Below are 25,000 nucleotides of genomic sequence, written 5' to 3' on the forward strand. Positions count from 1 at the left end.
AGTGCTGAAAAAAAACAATACACCTAGAAGAAAGGTTCCAGAGAAGAGAAAAGTCCAGGGGGCTCATCTATCAACAGTGTGTGAGCACGGATCTGTGTGTAATGAGTAAGAACATTCCCACACAAAGAGTGGAATTGATCAACTTGTTCTTTTACTTAGAAATGTGTTTAAATATAAGCACAGCTCTGAGCATGCTTACACACAGAATCTAGAGGTAGAACATTAAAACTACAAATAAAAAGCACCACGAGTGTCACAGCACGCCAGAATCCATCTCAACCTGGATGCATGTTCCCAGTTTTTTTAATTCAAAACACAAAATAAGTGATTTTGTGTGGTTTGAAACAGATTTTCTCCTCTGACCTGTCACCTTCTCTCATGCAGCATTTGTTCTTTTGTTAGTAACTTCGACTAATCATTTATCTGGGTCACTTAGCGCGAGAGTTACTAATCTTATTTTATCTCTTTATTTATTTATCTCTTTATTTATTTCCCTTTTTTATTCAACCTCTTCCACTTCCATTCTTGTTGTTATGAAGCTCCTTTTCTTTGCTCTCGTAGTCATTATTCCGACGAGGTAAATATATTCAGGTGGTTTTTAAAGAGGTGTGTTGTTACCATAAATGGTTAATTGGAGGCGTTTCTGAATGTAAATGTCCCCGAACGTGTGCGAGCCTGCAGGTTAAGAACATGGGATTTATCAACACTGATTACCTCCCGATGTTCTTAACCAGCAGGCTCGTGGACGTTCACGTAACTTATGTGGAAGTAGAGTTAAAACTCAGAACATCAGCATTACAATAATGCTCATTAATCTCTCTCTCATTTCTAGCATCTTAATTGGGGAAAAAAGTAATTTATCCTCTCGACATCCCAATGAAATGCTTATTTCTGTTTGATTTCATCCCCGATTGTACAGCCCATTAGCATTCCCTCAGACTTATTTATATTTAATGTGTACCCTGAAATGACGCCCCCCTAATATAATGGTAGGGGAAACACTGGATATGCCTTTTATTTTTTGTTCTACTTTAATATATTCTGCCAGCGGTTCAATAGATAGTACGAACATCAATGGTGACAATGGATCCCCTCGTCTGGTACCTTTTGAGATCTTAAAAATACATTTACATTCCTCCATTAACTCTAACTCTGGCATTAGGCTGCTTGTTGAGCGGCAGTAGCTGAGTCTGTAGGGACTTGGGTTGGGAATCGGAGGGTCACCGGTTCAACACATCACTCAACTGTCTCTGACATGATGATGCCTTCAAGGACACTCAGTAAACACATCACTCAACTGTCTCTGACACGATGATGCCTTCAAGGACTCTCAGTAAACACATCACTCAACTGTCTCTGACATGATGATGCCTTCAAGGACTCTCAGTAAACACGTCACTCAACTGTCTCTGACATGATGATGATGCCTTCAAGGACACTCAGTAAACACGTCACTCAACTGTCTCTGACATGATGATGCCTTCAAGGACTCTCAGTAAACACGTCACTCAACTGTCTCTGACATGATGATGCCTTCAAGGACTCTCAGTAAACACGTCACTCAACTTTCTCTGACATGATGATGATGCCTTCAAGGACACTCAGTAAACACATCACTCAACTGTCTCTGACATGATGATGATGCCTTCAAGGACACTCAGTAAACACATCACTCAACTGTCTGTGACATGATGATGCCTTCAAGGACTCTCAGTAAACACGTCACTCAACTGTCTCTGACATGATGATGCCTTCAAGGACTCTCAGTAAACACGTCACTCAACTGTCTCTGACATGATGATGCCTTCGAGGACTCTCAGTAAACACGTCACTCAACTGTCTCTGACATGATGATGCCTTCGAGGACTCTCAGTAAACACGTCACTCAACTGTCTCTGACATGATGATGCCTTCGAGGACTCTCAGTAAACACGTCACTCAACTGTCTGTGACATGATGATGCCTTCGAGGACTCTCAGTAAACACGTCACTCAACTGTCTCTGACATGATGATGCCTTCAAGGACTCTCTGTCCCTTTAAGCTTCAAGTCACCAACACGTGACCACGAGAGCTGAAAGGTGGCGTGCTACTTTCCACGCCCACTTCACTTCTGAGCAGGACTGAAGTCCCTGCTGCTCTTCATACTGGATGTTCTGTATCACTGATAATCAGAATAATCATGATAACGATGATATTATATGATCAGAATAATAATAATAACTTGATTTATATAGCACCTTTTAAAAACACAGGTTTACAAAGTGCTTTGACAAACAGCAAAAACAAGAACAAACTAAAGCAAACAAAGAAAAGAAAGAAGAAAATAAAAGAAAAATAGTAAAACCAGTAAGAAAAGACATTAAGAAGACGACCTCACATAAAAGCAAGTCTGTAAAAGTATGTTTTAAGAAGGGATTTAAAAGAATTGAGGGAGTCTGCGAGTCTTATCTCCTCAGGGAGGTCGTTCCAAAGTCGAGGGGCCCTGACTGAAAAGGCCCGGTCACCTTTAGTTTTAAGTCTCGACTTTGGAACGACCAGGAGGCCCCCACCTGAGGATCTAAGACTGCGGGCTGGCTCATATGGTGTCAGCAGCTCTGGTATATAGCTTGGAGCCAGCCCCGTCTGTGTTTATCATGAATAATATAAAGAATAATCATGAAGTCTCTCTCAGAGTGTAATCTCTCATTTATGTTTTTTTATATCAACAGGTGGTGAGTCTTTAAAGAGAGGATCCTGCTGATCACAGAGCTGGAAGCAGCAGCTGGTGTGTTGGTGAGTCTTTAACTGGGCTGTGTTACTGGGAGACTGACGGACCAATCACAGCGCAGATGACTCTCAGTGCTGCAGTCTGAGCTGCTCTGAGATCAGCTCCACCGTCACACACAGGACCATGACCTCGGACATTTTTCTATTCTCATATTCTGAATTTAAACTGCTTCATGACTCAGCGACCGAAGAGGAACTCTTTGATTTGTATATAAATGTTTCTGTTGCAGCGCCACCCTGTGGACATGTGTAGTGGTGCAGGTTATTCATTGACTCATATTCACAGATAACAGTAGAAGTTGATTCCAGCTGTGCAAGTTAAAGTGTGAAGTTCTGCTTTTAACCACGAGTCGTTGGTCGTCTGATAATAAATCAGTCGTCTCTTTGTTGGATCAAAACAAAGAGGAGGCTTCACTGAGTTTTTAAAAGAACTACAAACAGGATGTCTGGATCCAGGTGCAGAGTCAGCACCTGAATATTTGATGTAATATGAGATGATATAAAAAGAGCTAAATAACATGCAGACTCAATCATTGATATTCATTCATCATGTCAGGGTAACAACGGACACGTTATCAAACTATCTTTATTTTTAACTTCTGATGTTTATTACACTTTGATGTTTGAACCTTCTGTTTTTATTATCTCAGGATTTTAAATAGAAATAAATTCAATCTGTGGAGGGTTTTATTTGAATAATAATTCATGTTTAGGTTCTGTTGCTGCGATCACTGCTTTCTGCCAGCAGGTGTCACTGTTTCCACAGTTTTCTCCCAGACTGATCGATCTGAAGAGATTATTTCTGTGTCAGGAAACACAAAGAAAGATAGATGATGCCAGCTCTTTTATTTGTTCTTATGTTTTTATATTTCATGTTCAAGTTTAATGTCTCTTTTTGTAATCACTGCCCCCTAGTGGACAGGAGTGTGGAGCGATTCAAAGGCAGAAAAAGAATCTTTGACTGGACTTCTGTAATGAAGTGAAGTGTGAAGGAAGTTGAGCTTTCTTTGAGTCTCTCTGTAGTTTGTAACTGAATACTTGGACTCTTCTTCACTTTAGAGAGAACATGTTCTCCACATTTCTTCAACACATTCTCTACGAGTTCCTCGTCTGATCTAATTAACCCCGTGTTTTAAGATGGGCTGGTGTTTCTGCTCTTGGTGTAAACCCAGACACAGTGATCTTTCTGTCATGTTGTTCATGTGTGTTACTCTTGATAATTCACTCAAATAATGTCTCTATATTCTACAAGTGATTTACTTTTTTAATAACTGACACCATGTCAACACAAAGTTTCACTGCTTCCAATCCGCCTCTTATACGACGGCCATGTTGCATTAAATAACATCAACCACTTCTGTTTATTAAATATCACAGTCTGGATTTTATTAAGGCTGTACATTAATCTTCTTTGAAATTAAACTTAATTTGACTCAAACATGAAGTTGGTGTTATTTTCTGATGTTTATGTTTTTGTCCTCTTGAGTCGTTTGTTTTCAGATGTTCATCAGGCTCCAGGTCCCATCGAGGAAAAGTTAATTCCTCATGATTTAATTCATGAAGCTGACCCCAAGTTTTGGATGACACAGTAAATTTAGACTTTAGTTCAGTATATAATTCATATCATTATTTTAGTTTCATTGTGGACAAAAAAAAGCAGATTGGAGCATATTCCAGACAGACACAGCCTGTCCCGGTTACCATAGTAACAGTCCCTGTAACCATAGTAACTCACTGTCCCTGTAACCATAGTAACTCATATAGTGATAGTAACTCACTGTCGAGATCGATCGTCAGCGCAGACTGCTGGATATCTTTGGAAACCTCACATCATCTTACACAGAGCAGGGGAGGAGTTAACTAAATGATTTGAAATGAATATACAGAGATGTTTGATTAGTTTTGTTCCCAGTGGTGTTACTAAAACAGCGGAGTGGTGGGAACATTTAAAAAAACTGATTTCTAAGCCTAACCATTAAGTCGTGACATTAGCATATTTGTTATTTTCTCCTTTAATAAAACATAAACGCCATCAGTGACCTCAAATTACGACTGAACTATTTGAATCCCTCTAATGTATCTTCTTCATATTATGTTGTTAATATTTTGAATGGTCTGCTGATGCAAAGTGGAGCCTGAAGAAGTGAGTATACTCTTAATTAGTCCCTAAATGTTTTAAAGGTCCCGTCCTAATCGGCCTCTGTTGTAATCAGTGACATGGAAAACTCCTGCAGATTTAGTTCAGCTAATAAATGAGCCTTTTGTTTTTACACACTGACACTCTTCTGCTGCTCGACTTAAAGGAGTAGAGATTGTTATGAAGTCAACATAAAGCTCAGAAGAGGAGCAGATCTGATCTTTTTAATGTTGACAGACTTCAGACTGAAACACCTACATGCCTTTACGTCTCCTCATTCCTGAGCAGTGTTAGAGGTGATGTGTTACATCTTTGTAGACTTTTATGTTATGTTAACATGTATGGACCGGACCCTGGAATTAGAAGTGCTCACTTTAGTAGGGGTCCAGATAATGGCACAACGTGGTGTAGTTTGGTACCATAGCTTTGGTACGTGTCCCTAAATATTTCACATATTAAGTCGCTCACCTCTAAAATAAATGTACAATAATTGTAAGAGCAGCGGGCTACCTTTTGCTTCTAACTGTTATTTTTGGTTTGTGGTGAACAATGAGAGAAAAAGTGATGAAAAGTTCAAAAACACTCTTTGACAGGCCCTTTAAACATTTCTTCTGCATCATATCTGGATATCTTTACCTGTAATAGTCGGTTTTGGAGTACCTCTAAACCTTTCATGACTTTAACATATAAAAGCAGATGTTCCACCTGTGTCTGATCAAGTTAGGTGCGTAACCACAGACTCATGGAAGAAGTCTCGCGAGAAAGTGGGAGAACGCAGGTAAGCCTATATTTAAATGAATTCACTCAATTTACTTGTAAAACTACAAGTGTTGAGACTCATCTCACAGCTAAATACATCTGTCATGTTTTAATGAATTATTATAAAATCTCGGGTTTCTTTCCAGATGAAAACGTGACAAACCGAAACATGACGTCCTCGTCCACGAGATTTAAACTTAATATTTACAGTCTGAGGTTTGACCGTTAGCTCGAGTCCTCTTTTAAATCTAACTGTTTGTTACTCACCTCATGAAGAGTTGTTTTCATCCTCTCCAGTGAAGAAAATCTCCCTCAGGTGAACCCGGAAGTTGTCAGAAGATAGAAACGTATTAATTATTCGGTCTACTTTCAGGTGAGCATCAATCAGCAGCAGTAACGTCCCGCCAGGATAAAGTGTCAGGAAGTGACGTCAGAGAAATATGAAAGGTTTTGTAAAAATAGATGGACCTTTTTAAATCAAATAAAAAATGCGGAATTGATTTCTCTTTACTACAGAGCCCCTGAAGTCCAAAAAAGTAAAAAACAAAAACAAAAAATTTGTTTGCGCAATATATACTTTTTTTTTTTCTTTTACTTTCTTAGGACTTCAGGGGCTCCTTACTTTCCCGTTTAAATATATAATTACAAATAAAATGAAGTAATTTCTATTTAAAATATTACATAAATACAATTCCGTGAAAACTAATACTAAATGTGTGTTTGTAAATATTTCCTTCCTGTTTTCAAAAGATGAACCTTTTAAAACTAAAAACTATTGAACACCTTCTTTTGCAGTTTTCATGACACTGCGTTTTTTGTTTGATTTAGAAAAATACCTTTGAGGAAACATATAAATATAATAAATCCAACAAGAATTGACTTTTTTAAATTAATTTTCAAGTCCAATTCATCAGCAAATAAATATTAATTAATCTGTTTTTTATGTGGGCAAAATATTAAATTCATAAAACTAAATGGCTGAACAAATGACCCTCCTTTTATAGTTTAAAACTACACTGTAAACCTGAACAGTATTACTAACTCAAAGCCATTCAGGGTACAGAACTTAAAAGCAGCTAATTAGTTAAACAGTAAACTATTGAGTTCTCTGAACGAGTGATGTGTTTTAATTTAATATGGATCAATGTGTTTGAGTTAATATCCGTGTCTAAATCATATCATTTGAGTTAACAGAGGGACGCAGCGTATGATGTCATCAACGTTGCTACGTTCACTCACACTTTTGAAAAACTCACAACGGCCATACTAGAAGAATAAGACCCCAGTAGGAGAAATTTGGGGGATGATTAGAAGGATGAGAGGGGACAGAAGAGATTGGAATTATCCTGTGTTAAATGACAGAAAGGATGGGGCAATAACTAATAAAGAAAAAGCAGAATTAATGGTTAAAACGTTTGCTACAATAAACAGTTCTAATAATCTGAGTGAGGAAGCAAAAAGGTACAGGGACAAAACAAAATTTGAAAGTACTGAAGCACTGAGTAAGAGAAATCATGTTGAGGATGAGATTAGTGTTCCTTTTACAATGGGAGAGCTAACAAAATCATTGGCTAAGTCTGGAATGAGTGCTCCAGGGAAAGATGAGATATGTTATATCATGTTAAAGCATCTAAGTACAGAGGCACTTAGCAGATTGTTAATGTTGTATAATAAGGTATGGGAGGAATGGAGGGTGCCAATTAGCTGGAAGGAGGCAGTGATTGTTCCTATAAGGAAACCAGGAAAAGATCCAGGCAATGCAGCAAACTACAGGCCAATCGCCTTAACATCACATGTTTGTAAACTGATGGAGCGCATGGTAAATGAAAGAATGGTGTACTATCTAGAGAAAAGAGGGATGATGGCAGAATATCAGAGTGGGTTTAGAAAAGGGCGAGGAACTATGGATCCGGTTGGTAAGCTTAGAAGACGTTGTAAGAAAAGCTCAGGTTACAAAAGAAACAGTAGTTGCAGTATTTTTTGATGTTGAGAAAGCATATGATATGCTTTGGATAGAGGGACTTTTGATTAAGTTACATCTCATGGGAGTCAAGGGAAGGATTTTTAATTGGATAATGGATTTTCTGAACAAGAGATCGATTCAAGTAAAAATAGGTGATGAAATATCTAAAAAGTATGTTGTAGAGAATGGAACACCACAGGGAAGTGTGATAAGTCCGATTTTATTTTCAATTATGATAAATGATATATTTGATAATATCCCAACAGATATAGGAAGATCATTGTTTGTAGATGATGGAGCATTGTGGAAAAAAGGAAAGAATATACAATTTATTGTAAATAAAATTCAGAAAGGGATCAGTTTAGTTGAGAAGTGGGGATTAAAGTGGGGAATGACATTTTCTGTGGAAAAAACAAAGATCATGTTCTTTTCTTGAAAGAAAATTGGGGAGAATATTGGTTTGACATTGTGTGGAAATAAGATAGAACGAGTTGACTCATTTCGTTTTTTAGGGGTATTTTTTGATGTCCGGTTGACATGGAAGGAACACATCCATGCAAAAAAGTAATAAATGTAATGAGATGTCTCGTAGGAATGGATTGGGGAGCTGATGTTGCTGCCTTAAAATATATATATGTGGCGTTAATTAGAACTAGGATTGAGTATGGGAGTGTGGTATATGGATCTGCAGCAAAGACAACACTTGCAAAGTTAGAAATGATTCAGGCACAGGCTCTTAGGATATGTATTGGGGCAGTGAAATCATCTCCAATATGTACACTTCAGGTAGAAGTAGGAGAGATGCCACTATGTTTAAGGAGGAAACAGCTATTAGCAAATTATTGGCTGAACTTGAGAGGACATGGAGATAGTCAGCCAACAAAAGCAGTGTTAAAGGATTGCTGGGAAAAAGAGAGAACAATCAAGTCCAGTTTTGGATGGATCAGGGATAGAGTGGCGAGAGATATGGGAGTGTATGACAAGGATATCAGTCCAGCTGTTTTATGGCCACCAGTTCCAATGTGGCTGCTTGAGACAGCTGAAGTAGACTTGGAGTTACTAAAGATAAAGGAAAGGAAAAGAAATGTTGATTTAGTTAGTGAATTCTATGAACACATAGAACAGAGATATGGAGATCATGTACAAGTATTCACAGATGGATCTAAAGACCCGATGACAAATGCAACAGGATCAGCTGCGTTTATCCCAAAACTCAAGGTTGAAGTAGTGAAGAGAACGTCAGATTTCCTGAACGTGTACACAGTAGAGTTGTACGCCATTTTAGTTGCATTAGAATGTGTTGAGCAAATGAAAGGAAGGAAAGTGCTGATATGCAGTGATTCAGTCAGCGCTTTATACAGTATTCAATCAGGATCATCTCACAGTCGTCAAGATGTATTATATGAAATCATATTTACACATTCCCAGGTGGTTAAACAGGGGACAGATGTGATGTTCATGTGGGTTCCAGAACATTCAGGTATAGCAGGAAATGAAAAGGTGGACAGGTTGGCAAAGGAAGCTGTAAAGAAAGAGAGGATTGATATTAACATCAAATGATCTAAGTCAGAGGGGAAACAAGTCACATGGAGTAAAATTAAACAGGAATGGCAACAATATCAGAACAATCAGACAAAGGGAAGACATTTATATTCAATTCAGACGGAAATAGATAAAGTAAAATACAGAGGGAGCAACAGAAGAGAGGAGGTCGTAATGTCCAGGTTAAGAATCAGTCACAGTCATTTAAATAGCTCTCTACATATCACTGGAAAACATTCATCCGGTCTTTGTGAGATATGCAATCTAGCAGAAACAGTTGAACATAGTTATTAAATGTAGAAAGTATTTAACACATAGACAGAACATGATGTCAGAAATGGAGAGAGAGGGACTCGTAAGAAGAGATTTCAAAAGTATTTTGGAGTGTGGGGAGAGAGGGAGAGGACGAAGATGCTTGTTTAAATATCTCTTGAGAACAGGTTTGTTGAGGAGGATAGAGGAATATGAGTCATAATTCAAGAAGAAGAAGAAGAAGAAGAAGAAGAAGAAGAAGAAGAAGAAAGTTAGGGTAACATCAACATGACGGTGTGCCACTGACTGAAGCCACTACCATTCAACTGAGTGGCATTATTTCAGGTCTCGGTTCCTTGTTCTAAGTCATCTGCTGTGGTGAGTAAAAAAGTTTCTCAAACTTCTCGTGTCTGTTTACTGGTGTATAACGTAAACAGAAGCTATAACGTTAGCATGCTAATACCTGGAGCTAACTGTTGTTGAAACTGCAGCAACGTTATTGAGATGAACTTTGACCCTACTGTGGAGGCAGGTAAGCTGCTGCGCTGACGTGTTTGAGATCAAATATAATGTTCTTCGTCGTAATCATTTGTCAGACTGCAGGACAAAGAAGAACAGAAAGCAACATAAATGATTTTTAAATATTGAATGAACCGTTAAATAGAGAGTTGTGTGACTCACTAAAATATGTTTAATGAGTGATCCTGGTTTGTTTTTATATCGTATGTGACTGATCTTTCCCATCAGGTTGAAGTGGAGGAAGAGCACTGAACTTCAAGCTTTAAAGACATCAGGTAAGAAGCCATTTCTAAACTTTTCATATTATTACCTGTGAACCCACAGCCTTCTGTCTGCCCCAGCAGTACAGTGATAATCTTTAATCATCTACTGCATTATAACATGAGGGACATGTTCTACTGTGTTGACAAAAAGTTTCATATTGGTGAGGGCTGTTTGTTGAAACTGTAGTTCGTGGTGTGATGAACTGCCTTACAAACATACATGTCTTTGTTCAACAGAACATTAGAAAATAGTTTCAAGTATATAGTGCAAGCAGTTTTTCACAGGGCCATTATTTGAACTAATCTTAGCTTGTTTTCATATCATTTGTTCCCATTAAGGGAGAGCTGCTGAAGGCATTTCATCATCCCCCAGTCACCTGACTCACCAGATATCAACCTTTGTATTGGTGAGTATGATTTGTTGTTAAATTAAAATAAACATAAGCATTTGATTATGATGAACTGGAATAATCTAAATGATGTCATATTGCTAATTGAATCTATTTCCCTTGGATCAAACTGAATATTAAGTAAAACTACAAATAATCTATTTTCAGTGTTACAGTTAAAAAGTGTTCATCAATATACTTTTATGTTTCTGCAGGTCTGCAGTTGTTTGCTGAGTTCCATTGCATCACAAATATGAACCTTCACAACACATTCTACAGCCAGCTGGACCGACACACACTGCAACAGCATACAGGCAGAAGGCCTCAGCGACATGAGAGACAGGCGCTGCAGGAGCATTTATAAGCTGTAGGTAAATTACATACAGAAGAATAATCATTTTAACCTGCAGCTAAGGTTAATAATGATCATTTTTTCTTATAGTCATAATGAGAATTTAAAAAGGAATTTATTTTTTGGCCTAGGAACAGCATGATGTACACAAGAAGCACTCTGGCTCTTCATACCCTCCCATTGTACCGGCAAGGGGATCTTCAAGACCGGCAAGGTATGTACTCAGTGCAATTCTGAAAATGTCAATATCAATGACTAGTGTAAACTGTTTCTGTAAAGTAAAATGTGACTTCCTGCATTTAACAGACTTTAATAGAAGAAGAGATGGGTTTAGATGTTTCTATATTCTATCTAAATATAAGGCTTGCATGTGTTAATCACAGTGAAAGAGTATAAGGACTGTTACTGTTCTTCCATCCATGAGGCATACTGTATTAGGCCAGGTCCAACTGTAAGACATTTTCAATCCTTGTTGAACATAAGAGAATCTTCCTGTAGTTAGGCTGAAGCTAAAATGGTGCTTCAGCAGTCAGAGGTGAAAAAACAAGAATTAGTTGATTTTATTTTTTTGTGGCAGGAAGAGGAAGCGTGATTATCTTTGATGTGATTTGGCTAAGTCTGAGTTCTAGAGGCCTCGTAATAATAATGAACTTTAGGTTGCATTTTAAAACAGAATTAGGAGTTTGAATGTTGTCCTTCCATCCTTACAGTGGCTCACATTCAGCAGGTATTATAGAGCCAGTATACACAGAGAACAAAGTGAGACCGCCAGTAACTGCCAACATGCATATTTACATGTGAGTGTTGTGTCAAGACAGAAACATATTTACTGATGCTTTTAATTGTGTGAGGAGCAAGAGCCTACTGTGCAGGACTTGTAATCTGGGACAAGTGGGTGACACTCCCACAGCTAGGTGTTTGTTCTGCCCTCTGAGTCTGCCTTCTCACCGTAAACAATAGCACATGGAGCGAGAAAGACAGAGTACACCCAAGCCCTTCCAGAGAGGGGGCGTGGTCAGACACAGCTCATTTACATATTTAAAGGTACAGACACAGAAACAGCCTGTTCTGAGCAGGGCTGAAATAGAGGGGTTTATAGACATGATCAAATACAGGATCAGAGTGGATTTAGAACAAGAAACTTCACACACATGTTTTGAGGAGCTCTGAGACTCATTTACACTGAAGAGGAGGAGGAGGATATGTCACCTTTAAAGTGGAAAAACCTCAGACAATATCTCCAAGAGCCTGTGTGCATTTGTTAGCCGTCAGGGAGCTAATAACATCAACTTCTACTGAGAGTTCTTTCTGTTCCTGTCCTTCAGAGGACAGTGGGTAGAGAAGGAAATCAGGGAGAAAGAGAAGGGAATGACATGAGGTAAAGGTGCCACAGGTTGGACTTGCACACTTGGAGGCCTATAGTGTCCGTACATGGGGTGCGACCTAACCGCTAGGCCCCTGGCGCCCTGAATCATGATTTTCAAGTCTTTACAGTATTTTAGTTCATATGCAGTTTGACCACGTCTAACGCTCCTGAACTCTTTAGTCTGAACACACCTCAGCACAAAGACCTCTTCTTTCCTTCCCCTGTAGTTTTAATGAATTCAATCAATTTAAAAAATAAAAAAAAGACCACATAGAAACCTTGAATTAAAGTTTGAGAAAAGATTCACAGCATGAAAATATAAACACTGAATTCACAGCCGCCTTTGGAGAAAAAAAAAGCGTGTCAGCTTACCTTTTTGTTTTTTTAGCAGACGAAGAAAGAGAAATAAAATCATCATCTAATATAATGGTAGGCACTCTCACACACACACACACACACACACACACACACACACACACACACACACACACACACACACACACACACACACACACACACACACACATACACACTCTCACACACACACACACACACACACACACACACACACAAACACACACACACACACACACTCTCTCACACACACACACACACACACACACACACACACACACACACACACACACAAACACACACACACACACATACACACTCTCTCACACACACACACACACACACACACACATACACACTCTCACACACACACACACACTCACACACTCTCACACTCACACACATTCTCACTCACACACACTCTCACACACTCTCACACACACACCAAGCTATCTGATATGTTTTGGGACTTTGTCCTCGGCTGATCTTTAATCCTAACTCTTGAGTTTCTCTCGTATTGTTTCCTGTTTGTCAGGACTCCTGCGGTCTGAGCTCAAAGTCAGCGTTAATGGTTTTCTCTCACGTTAAATGAAGTCCAGAGAATGACTCACTTTTAAATTTTATAAGAAATATTTTCTCCACCTCTTCAAGCAGTCACAACAAAATACTGCAACCTAGTAAAATGTTGTGACTGAATGAGGTCTGTTTTATGAGAAGGTTTTGACCCTACAGGCATGAAGGACTTTGTTTTATACCACGGTTGGTGATGAACTTTTTCACCTACGTGCCCCTGTGACTGGTGGATTCAAAAATCTACCAGTCTTACACTTTTTAGGCAGGAGGGAGGATCATCCCTTCACCAACCCTGGGAACAAAAATTGCTGCATACTGCTGAATGATGTCAATCAATAACTGGTGTGAATCAGAGGGAAGTGAGGATACCCTATGCAGACTGAAAAATAAGTGGGTATACCTGTACACCTGACCTGCATATACCCTCAACTACACCACTGGAAATTAACTTGCCAAACGGATAATCTACCTGCATTTGGTGCTTGGCGGGTACCAGTCTTACATTTCTTACCTGCCACTTTATTTTAACTGGCAGCACAATGTAATGACGTGTAACATAATAATCAAGGCTTATAGTATTCAAGAAATAGACGATCAACTATTAAATAAAATACTGACATGCTGTTTGTCTCACTCAGAAACAGAAAAAACTTTGTTTTAGTTTATTATTTTTGGGCTATGTCCTCAAAGGCTGATGAAGCTGAACTGAAACCTGGACTGAGAGGTAAGATAATGGATATATTGTTTTAAAAGAATATGAGCTTATATGAGGAGAGTCATCACAGTCATAAAGGTTTCTGCTGGAAACTGAGTTTCATTTAGAAAGATATTTTTAAGTCACTGTATGTTTTCTCCTCAGGACGTTGGAGCTTCTAACTGAATCTGTCAGGTTCCTTTCCTCTGCGTTTGTATTTCAAACGTCTGAGTTACAGTCATTTGCTTCTGTTGAAAAATATCCCATTTTCTAATGTAGCTGCTTCACAATAAAAGCAATGCTATTTAAACCAGGAACTTTTAGTGTGAAGAGCTTGAAATAGAATGCGTGTTATATCGTGTTCACAACCTTTGTTTCAGAGCGCTTCTCACCAGCGCTCCTTGTTGCTAGATTACAAAAGTGAACTTGTGCTTCCCTCTGTAATGTCCGTAAGGTGTGTTTTAGCTCCATGTGTTTCATATTTTCTTTAAATCAAATAAATATCACCAAGAAAACATGAGGACGATGTAAAGGTCCCGGGTCGCTGCTCGTGCGGAAGACCGGCCGGCTCACAGAGCAGTTATTTAGCGTTTATTACGTTTTTCTACTGTTTAATTTTCTTCAGATATATTGTTTTTCATGGTTTTTCCCGAGGACACACAGGAAGAGTGTGTTTTATAACTTTTGACCGCTACTACTCAGACGAAGCAGACTTTCTTTTTTCCCACGCTCGTCCTCTCGCAGCCCTGCTCTTTGTTTACAACCATGAACACCGCGACAAACGGACTACAGCACACGGCAGTCTTCTTCTTTCTTTCTTTTTCATCCCCCGGAATTATTTACCATTGGCATGGATACCCGAATTCTTTTGTGGACATTTCTGCACGTTTGGCTCCTCTGGGAGTTTGTGACTGCGAGCAGAAACAACGTTCCAGGTGGGTCGCGAACCACCTACTTGAGAGACATTCTGCTGCAGCTCGGATTTAAAACTCATCACACCATCAACACAAACATACTTCTCCGGGATAACTCAGTCAGCCAAGACAACTCCGCTCACAAAAATAACAAGGTAACCAGGAGGGGAAAGAGAAAGGGAGGAATGAGCCAGGCTTAAACGGGAGGCATGTAAACAACGGCCGCTTCCATCTATCATCCTGGCTAATGTACGCTCCCTAACCACATGCATGAGTACAGGACTGCCTCTGTTCTTGTTTTTACTGAGACGTGGTTAAATAAGAACGACGATGATAACAAGCTGCACGTTGATGGCTTCTCCCCCCCTTTAAGACTTGATCGAGACAGTGAGCTCACTGGGAAACAACATGGCGGCGGCGTGTGTCTTTATGTGAACACGCTGGTGCTCGACGATCGTCGTGAGGGAGAAACTGTGCACCTCGAACATTGAGCTTCTGGCTGTCTCCCTTCGCCCTTTCTATCTCCCCAGAGAATTTCCACAGCTTTTTCTCATCCTGGTTTACATCCATCCCAGAGCTAACGCAGCCACAGCCACTGAACACATCACAAACTTATTAAATAAACTGGAACTCATATCACCGGACTCTCCCAAATTCATCTTGGGTGATTTCAACCATTGCTCTCCTGAAAAAGCACTAAAAGGTTACCAGCAGTACATTACATGCAGCATCCGCCTGGGGAAGACACTGGATAAATGCTATGGTTCAGTTCCTAACGCATACAGATCTGTTGTTCTCCCCCCTCTTGGCTCTGCTGACCACCATGCCGTCCTGCTTGCTCCAGCATATACTCCTGTAATAAAGAGGGCTAAGAAAGTTTTTAAGAACATCAGGCAGTGGACCAACGAAAGCATTCTTACACTACAAGGATGCTTTGAATCCACTGACTGGGATAACCTCTTAGCCCCCTCCAACAACATTAATGAGCATGTGGACACTGTTTCATCGTACATCTCTTTCTGTGTGGAGAACATCATCCCCTCCAGAACAGTCACAATCTACCCCAACTATAAACCTTGGATCACCAAAGAGCTCAAGGAGCTAAAAGGAGGTAAACAGAGAAGTCAAGCACGCCATAAAAACTGCCAAACTCAAGTATAAGAACAAAGTGGAGGAAAAATTCACACAGGGGAACCTCCGCTCAGCTTGGCAGGGCCTCAAAAACATGGCTGCTGTGAACACTGCTGCTACCAACATCAAAACCATCGAGGTTGCAGGCAGCAGCTCTACTTCTCTCCCCAACGATCTCAACTCATTCTACACCAGATTCGAGAAGGACAACACCACACAGCTGGAAGGAACAGTGTCCATGCTCAAGCCCAGTGACTCTGCACTCGCCTTCAGCATAGAGGATGTGGTAAGAGCCCTCAGGAGGACAAGGGAGAGCAGCTCACCTGGTCCAGACAACATCAGTGGCCGCATCCTGAAGCACTGTGCCGAGCAGCTAGGGGGCGTGTTTCAGACCCTGTTCCAGAGCTCTATGGACAGCAGCACAGTCCCCCAGCTGTGGAAACACTCCACAGTTATCCCCATCCCTAAGAAAAGCCCCGCCAAATCACTGAATGACCTCAGGCCTGTAGCCCTCACGTCTCTGGTGATGAAGGCCATGGAGAGGATCATAAAACAACACATCATCAGAGAAACCGACTCCCAGATGGACCCACTACAATTTGCTTATCGTGCAGGCAGAGGTGTCGATGATGCAAAAACATTCATAATAGACACTGTTCAAAAACACCTGGAGCACCCCAACACCTCAGCCAGACTCCTGTTTGCAGACTTCTCCTCTGCATTCAACACCCTGCAGCCTCACATCCTGGCTGACAAACTTTCAACTTGCTTCCATCTGAACGACCAGCTCATCCTGTGGATATTGGACTTTCTGACCAACAGATCACAGAGAGTTCTGGTCAACAACACCTTCTCCAACCTCCAACACACCTCAACTGGCACCCCTCAGGGCTGCGTGCTCTCACTTCTGCTCTTCATCCTCTACACCGATGACTGCAGAACCACACAGCCAAACTGTCACCTGGTGAAGTACGCGGACGACACAGTTCTCCTGTCTCTGCTGTCAGGCCCCTCTCAGCACCATGGACCAGTTCTTCAGGAGTTTGTGGAGTGGTGTGACAGCTCCTGCCTCGAACTGAACGTGAGCAAGACCAAAGACATGGTGGTGACCTTCTCCAACAAGCAGAGGGAACTGGCTGCATCAGCAATAACCACAATCCATGGGAATCCTGTCGAACTAGTAGAGGAGTATAAGTACCTGGGTACCAGCTTCGACAGCCTGCTGAAATTCTCCTCCAACACCGAGGACATTCTCAGGAAATGTCAGCAGCAAAAATACCTCCTAAGGAAGCTCAATTCCTTTGGAGTCAGTAAGAACATTCTTCTGACCTTCTACTACTCCTTCATTGAGAGCATTATTACTTTTTCTATAACCTGCTGGTTCCACTCCACCACCCTCCAGAACAGAAACCGCCTGCAGAGCACGGTCACAGTCTGCTCTAAGATCATTGGACTACCTGTAAGGACTTTGACATCCATCTATGAGCAACAGATAATCAGGCTAGCAGGTCGGATCATGCAGGACCCCTCACACGCTCTCTTCCCAGCGTTTGAGTGGCTCCCCTCAGGACGCCGGCTTCGCTGTCCCTGCTGCAGGACACAGAGGAGAAGAGCAACCTTTGTTCCCAGGGCTGTCCAGCTCCTCAACTCCTAACCCCCCCCCCTTAACAGACACCAGCACATCTCACCCAATGCTGACTCTCAGCTGTGAACTTTTTACTTCCTTTATATTGACATGCACCTTAACTGCCTCTGCTTTATCTGGTCTCATGCACTACATCACTTTATTCTATCCATTTTATATCAGTATTCATACAGTTCTGGTTAATTTATTCCTGTTGTTCTTATCCATCATTGCACTACGGTCACTTTATTTATCTAATTCTTACCTTACAGCTACGGTCACTTTATTTATCTAATTCTTACCTTTACAGCTACGGTCACTTTATTTACCTTTACAGCTACGGTCACTTTATTTACCTTTACAGCTACGGTCACTTTATTTACCTTTACAGCTACGGTCACTTTATTTACCTTACAGTTATATTGTATATATTAGTTCTGTCGTTCCATTATTCACCATGCACCTTAATGACTTATCATTTAGTATTTGCCTACCTGCACATAGCTCTATATATATATATTTATTTCTCGTTTACTGCACATAGTTCTGTTCACATCTGGTCACTACTGCACATAGTTCTGGTTACATCTGTTTACATCTGTTAGTCCGATCACTGTCCACTTATATCTACTCTTTTATATTTTGTGTTTTTAAGTTAAGTTTAAGCTTTAAGTTGTATTTAAATTGACACTTACTATTTAGGTCATAATGTTTTGTTTACTTGCACTGTTGTTAATTTACTGCTCTGTGTGCCTTTGAATTGCCCCCCGGGGACAAATAAAGTTTTTTGAATTGAATTGAATTGAATTGAAGGAGTCATGTCCTGATGTCAGCAGCAGCTCTACACCTGCAAACTGTTCCCTCCAAAAGACGAGTCAGACCAGCGTCTCCTCCGCCATCGCTTTGTTATTGACAAATCTGATCTCAGAAGTCCCGCCCCTTCTTGAGTTTGATTGGTCGGTGAGGGAGAAGTGACATTGATCAGCGTGGCGCTGTTCTCAAAGTTGAACGTCTTTCGACTGATAGCGTTTGAGTGCAGTGACTAAAAACAGCTGACACCGAGGGCGTTTTAGCGCCCAGGAAGCTGAACTACATTAGTTTTGTATTTCAGCTGGATGTCAGCGTGGTACTGTAATCTCTGTTCACTTTAAATCTAAGCCTCCTGTACGGGTTGTGCCTGTTAGTATTTATTTTCACATAATCATTCACTTGAATCATTTTGTGGATATATCATTTTAAATCTGTCGACCATCTAAGGGTCATTGGTTTAGGTCTGTGTGGATGTAACAGTTTGTGTAAGACTCTCATAGCAGCAGATCTATTTTTGGAGAGGAGCCGAGTGTATGTTGTGAGCTTAAATGACTTCAATGTAGATATCTGACAGTTTCAAGTGAAGGTAATGTCACCTCTCTAGCCTTTTAGAAGTCTTCCCAAATGGTAAAAGAATTTGTAGGCTGTACCAGCTAACTGTCTGTTTCACCATTTCATCATTGGACATTTACAGCAGAAACATCATGGCGTCATGATGTTCTTACATGCTTTTATATTTTGATATCTTTTTCTCTATATGGGTAATGTGCAATATATGTTGTGTTTTATACATGGGTCTGTACTTTTCTGTTAACATGTCGATGTGTTTTTCTATTGTTTTTATGGATTCTACTGTGAGGCCGCTGAATGTGTGCAGCACTTTGAGCCCAAGACAAATGTCTGAAGTTATAGTATTTACAGCTGCTCCTTTGAGCCCAAATCAACGCCACAGCGCTCTTCTTTTCATCATGTTGGACTTGAGACAGCGAGGCGTCAGTTTAAACACACCTGAAGCTGGTTGACCCGCTGTTAAAGAGATGCTAGTCTGTGCTCTGTTAATCATGTTACACCAAGCAAAGCCATTCCAGCATATAGAGCACCATTGTGACCCTCGCTCTGCCACTGTGGTCGGTAGGTTGAGCAAATTCACCCGCCACTGCAAAAAGACACCCGTATGTGACGAGTGCTGATTTCCAACCCTGTTTTATACACTTCTAGTTGTACAAATGTCCTAAAGGTCATGGTTGCTGTTAAATACTAACATGTTAGTTTAATGTTTAAAGTTTAAGACTCAATGTCTTGTTATTGGCATTATTCAGGGCAGATCAGACGGACAAATCATGTTAGGATCAAAACAAACTGCACTGAGGTGCTGCATCAGGTACTTAGGCAGACAGGAAGGAAGAGAAAATCAAATGAAGGATCACATCAGGTAATGAGATGTGGACACTTGACCATCTCCGTCTTTCACATTTTTCCTGCTTGTATCTCACCTGTTTGTTATTTTGTCCTCAGGTTGTTTTACCTGCATGAACGTCTTTTATTGTCCTCTGATCAATCTGGAGATCAGAAGATGGGTAATCGAGGGGGCAAAGAGGAGAACAGAGCAGAGTCTCCTCTGTTCAGCTGTCTCTCTATGAAGAGTGACTTGTCTAAAGCTCGTCCTCTAAACTTCAGTAATGAACCAGGACCCTCAGATCAGAAAATGAGTGATGGAGGAGACAAAGAGGAGAACAGAGCAGAGTCTCCTCTGTCCAGCTGTCTCTCTATGAAGAGTGACTTGTCTAAAGGTCTTCCTCCACTCTTCAGTAATGAACCAGGACCCTCAGATCCACAGTAAGAGAACTTTTTTTAATCACCAAACTGTCAAACTAAAAGAAAGAGTCCTGAACTCCATAATGTGTTGATTTTCTTGTTTTTAATCATCAACCTGCACACAGTGATCATACAGAGAAAGTCACTGAACTCATAACAACATACTAAGGATTATATATATGTATTATATGTTTATAGATAAGATAATATGATTTCAGTATTGACTCTTTGGTTGTGTATCTAGTCGTCTTCTCTGTGATTCTGCAGGAAGTAGTCTTTTAAACTGATCCTGAAGTTTAGTGAGATCTGCTGTGATCGTTTTCTTTGAATCATGTTTTCTGTTGTGTCCACTCTTTGTTTGTCTTTTTTAATGTTTTCTAACATGACTACACAATGAGATCTTTTTTTTATTTTTACTGAAGTACCGTAAAATCCGGTGTAAGATGCACTTTTAATACCTGTTTTTTCTTCATCTTAAAAGTTGGCTGGGTCTTACTAATATACCAGTATAAAATGTTGACACATGAACCATCATTACCGCGGGTACAGAAGTCACCATCACTGTGTGCGGCCGGACGTGATTAAAAAACCATCCCCATTCATTGGGCCTGATTTACTAAAGGTTTGTGTGTCTTAAAACGTGTGCAAACTTGATACCACCCACAAAAAATGTGTTAACTGATCTACTAACGGCGTGCTGTGAGGACTGAATCTTTCATATGAACAAAACAACACGCATTGTCCATTTAGTACGTTTGACTTAATGAATATTCAATATGGGGCGTTTCTGTCCTAGAAAGGAGAAAATGAAAACAAGTTAAGTTAGTACATGCATTGTGATTTACCAAGCAGACAAAAACTGAGGTGATTGTGACGGTGTCTGAATTTAACACCTTTGAAAAGAAGGTGCTAACCCAGGAGACCAGTGTTACACACAACAGACTGCTGTTATTGAAGTTAGGAGGAGACATAGGCACAACAAAAGAAGGCATACAGATCACGTTATTCCCCACACATGTTAATAAGTTTGGAATGACAGCAGGAAACACCATGATTAAACTATATTGTTGCCTATTTAAACAAAACTGAACATTCACAGCCTCTGCATTCTAAAGAATTTCAACACTGACGTTTATTTCTTCATATTTCCCTCTTCTCACCAACATTTTATTTTAAACTGGGGATTTCCTTTTTCTCAGGTTGTGCGTCTCTCCCCCAGCTCGTGTCCTCTGGTGCGCTCCTCTCCATAGTGCGCTCGTCTCCTCCCTCTAAAGCCCGCTGCTGCTACGCTTGACTGGGGGGACCTCACCACTGCTTGTACCCCCGTCTTAGATAACTCTTAGGAAGAGCGTTTATGTCCGATCAGACACAGCGCTGGCCAGCTCTCTGGTGCTCAACAATGTGCAGAGTGTCGCGCCTGAGCGCCACAGAGGACACAGCTCACACCTCCTGCACAATGTATGACAATTCATCTTCAAAAGATGAAGAAAACAGAGGCCCTGTTTAATGCAGAGGTTTTCTTATAAGCCAAATTTTCTTTTTGTAATATTCAGTTTTATCTGCTAGAACTCAAAAATACTGTACGTTCATTTGCCTCTTCCTCTGAGACCTATTTTGCGCTTGCCGTCGTCCTGCTTTCCGTCCAAACTCTCCATGACGTAAACCAGTAGAACACACAAAAACCCAACTTAAATAGTACCGCCTCCACAAGGTTTGCACCTGGTGTCATTCACGCAAACTTTCTTAGTCGATCACCCGAAAATCACACACTCACCAAACGTGCAATTTTTTGGAGTGAACACACAGTTTAGTACTCTTTACTTGGGACTTTAGTAAATCAGGCCCTCAGTGTATTAAGAGCTGATTGCACGCTGTTCTGGGAAAGACAGCGACACAGACCAGTCTGGCTGCGCTACGTTTTCAAAACTTTTCCCTCAAGAGGTCAAAATAATGAATTTACAGAAAACTGTAGGATATTGTTCCATAAATAAACCTTGTTGAACGCTCTTTTGATTGAAAGAGTCCTTTATTAAAGTTAAAGAGAAACAAGCAGAGTCAGGCAGAGAGCTCGCAAGCTAGGAGTCTCTGCTTCACAACTTTCCCTGCAGGCTGAGAGCTCGACTACCGTACTGTAGCTGGTAGGAGAGCAGACTCCACAAAGAGAAAACAGACTAAAAGGGTGACAGAGCTGAACAGTAACTGCAGGTTTTGGACTTTGCTGAACACAATAAAAACTGTCACGCAGGAAGACAGTGTAAACTTTATATTCTCTCTGAGAGACCTTCAAAAACACAGCGCGTCTTATACCAGTGCAACTTCTATTTCAGATTTTACAGTACTTATTTTTTTAACTCATGACACAGCTCCTGCACATGCTCAGTGTGCAGGTCATGACACAGCTCCTGCACATGCTCAGTGTGCAGCTCTCTATAAAGCTGATTAATAACTTTTCAAAGGTCTCAGGTCTCAACCTAAATATTAAACACTTTGAACTTATGGCTGTTAAAGATTGTAATGTTCCCCATATTTGTAACAATCCAGTGAATGACCAGGTCACATACCTGGGAGTAGTTATCACCACGGAGCAAAATATAAGGTGCACCTTAAATTTGAATCCCATCGTTGATAAAACTCTTGTTTACAAAGAGATTTATCTCTGAGACGAAGGACCTTGCTCTCAAAAGCTGAGGGCATTTCCAGACTCACTAATCCGGCTCTATTTTTGGATGTTGACTAAAATGTAATCAAAAGATTTGATTATACGTTGTTTAACTTTCTGTGGAAAAACAAAATACATTATGTTAAAAAGAACATGACAATAAACACGAGTCAATGTGGGGTCTTGAACTTTTTAGACTTCACAGCTCTTAACATTCAAAGTGAACAGGCTGAGACATTTTTAAATAACCCAACATCTCTTTGGAATATGATTCCTAATTATGTTTTTTCTAAAGTTGGTGGCCTGGAATTTTATTACTGTGCAAATATAATATCAGTAAAATCCAGATCCAACTATCCAACTTCCATAAACAGATACTCTTGACTTGGTCTCTCATCTTGAAACATAACTTCTCTCCACACAGATATTACATCTGGAACAATAAGGACATTCTCTACAAAAATGAATCCCTGTTTTTTGAAAACTGGTTGAAAATAACATCACACTTGTAGGTCAGTTATTGGACTCAGATGGTAGACTCTATGGTTACACAGACAGACTTCTGCACATGCTCACTGCGGAGGACATGGCACACCTTTTTAAAACACAGCTTTTTGTGTCTTTATTTGATTTAGTCCACCACTGGTTTCTAAATGTCAGTGTCAGTTTTGACGGCTTTATGATTTCCCTTATCTCCGATCAAGTTCAGCTCCCTGAATGAAAGCAGGATCACCAGACTGAGGTCTTGGTTCTCTGAGCCGTCTGCCCAGTCCAGAGTGAACTTCTGCACTGAGAAGGTTTTTCCAACACCAGCGACGCCGTTTGTCAGAACCACTCTGATGGGTTTCTGTTGGTCGGGTTGAGCTTCTGTCTTTAGGTTCTGTTGGTCGGGTTGAGCTTCTGTCTTTTGGTTCTGTTGGTCGGGTTGAGCTTCTGTCTTTTGGTTCTGTTGGTCGGGTTGAGCTTCTGTCTTTTGGTTCTGTTGGTCGGGTTGAGCTTCTGTCTTTTGGTTCTGTTGGTCGGGTTGAGCTTCTGTCTTTTGGTTCTGTTGGTCGGGTAAGGCTTTAAAGATGTCCTGACACTTGATTGGAGTCTCATGGAGGGTCTTCTTTTTAGAGTCTGTCTCAAGCTGTCTCACCTCATGTTGGGTGTTCACCTCTTCACTCTGTCCCTCTGTGATGTAGAGCTCAGTGTAGATCCTGTTGAGGAGGGTTCTACTTCCTGTTTCATCACTTCCTTCAGTCACATGTTCACATCTCTTCCTCAGACTGATCTTAAGTTCATCTGTAACCTCCTGCAGACCTCTATCTGCTGAAAGAGAAGAAACATATCCTGAGACTGGATTTATAAAATGATCAAATCAACAATTTTCATTATTACACATTAAGCAAACTGCATGACACAAAAACATCCCTGTAATAAATGTGTGCTGCTACAAGAGAAATAAAATATACTGAATATAAACTGACAGCAAGAATCAGATAAAATGTAAATGTTTCATTTAACTATATATCAATGAAAATACTAACTGCTTTGTCTTGTTTTTAGACACAATGACTTCAGTCTTACTTATTACAGTGCTGGACTTACTGGATCTCTGCAGTCCTCGTTCTCCACACTGGGGACAGGAGGACTCTCCTGATGAAGTAGACTGGTCCCAGTATGAGGTGAGACACTGTCTACAGAACCAGTGTCCACATCTGGTAGAAACTGGATCTCTTAGGACACACTGACACAAAGCACAGCTGGACAGCTGCTCCTCCACAGAAACAGACCCCTTTGTTATTCTGTGGAGATAAGGAGTACAGTCTTCTTGAGCTGCTCCGTGTTTTCCATCCAACATTACAGAAGGTCACAGCAGAGACGCTCGCTGTCTGTAAACTGTTGTTCATCTTTGACGGCCTGGATGAAAGCAGACCGTCGTTGGACTTCACAAACATGGAGGTTGTGTCTGATGTCACAAAGAAATCACCGTTAAACACACTGTTGACAAACCTCATCAGGGGGACTCTGCTCCCCTCAGCTCTCATCTGGATAACTTCTCGACCTGCAGCAGCCAATCAGATCCCTTCTTCATGTGTTGACAGGCTAACAGAAGTACGAGGCTTCACTGACAC

The 25,000-nt window shown here is 40.5% G+C and overlaps 2 protein-coding genes and 2 long non-coding RNA genes across 6 annotated transcripts in view; 2 read left to right on the forward strand and 2 right to left on the reverse strand.

Moving 5' to 3' along the window:
- Positions 1-25,000, reverse strand: part of LOC136179133 (uncharacterized) — a 207,162-nt gene that overhangs the window by 140,387 nt on the left and 41,775 nt on the right. The gene's annotated exons all lie outside the window — the stretch shown is intronic.
- The window catches only part of LOC136179118 (ribonuclease inhibitor-like), a 75,568-nt gene that overhangs the window by 22,382 nt on the left and 28,186 nt on the right, over positions 1-25,000 (forward strand). The window contains exon 1 of one of the 3 annotated variants that reach the window (XM_065954481.1): positions 24,699-25,000. This exon is cut by the window's right edge and continues 1,077 nt beyond it. The exons of the other annotated variants lie outside the window; for them this stretch is intronic. Coding sequence (XP_065810553.1) covers positions 24,822-25,000 — 179 coding nt within the window. The 5' untranslated portion in view covers positions 24,699-24,821. Of the gene's footprint in view, positions 1-24,698 lie in introns of those variants that run through there. 3 annotated transcript variants of the gene reach the window in all.
- Positions 10,123-11,157, forward strand: LOC136179129 (uncharacterized). The gene is made up of 4 exons (XR_010666389.1): positions 10,123-10,214; positions 10,542-10,609; positions 10,807-10,958; positions 11,075-11,157. It is a non-coding gene; the product is annotated as an uncharacterized lncRNA (long non-coding RNA).
- Positions 21,587-24,726, reverse strand: LOC136178906 (E3 ubiquitin ligase TRIM40-like). The gene is made up of 3 exons (XM_065953335.1): positions 24,474-24,726; positions 23,594-24,194; positions 21,587-21,641 (listed from the first exon to the last, which is right to left on the reverse strand). The coding sequence occupies exons 1-3, from the start codon at positions 24,724-24,726 to the stop codon at positions 21,587-21,589; spliced, it is 909 nt and encodes a 302-aa protein (XP_065809407.1).

This window comes from Labrus bergylta, chromosome 4 (assembly GCF_963930695.1).
Source record: "Labrus bergylta chromosome 4, fLabBer1.1, whole genome shotgun sequence".
Lineage (NCBI taxonomy): Eukaryota > Metazoa > Chordata > Actinopteri > Labriformes > Labridae > Labrus > Labrus bergylta.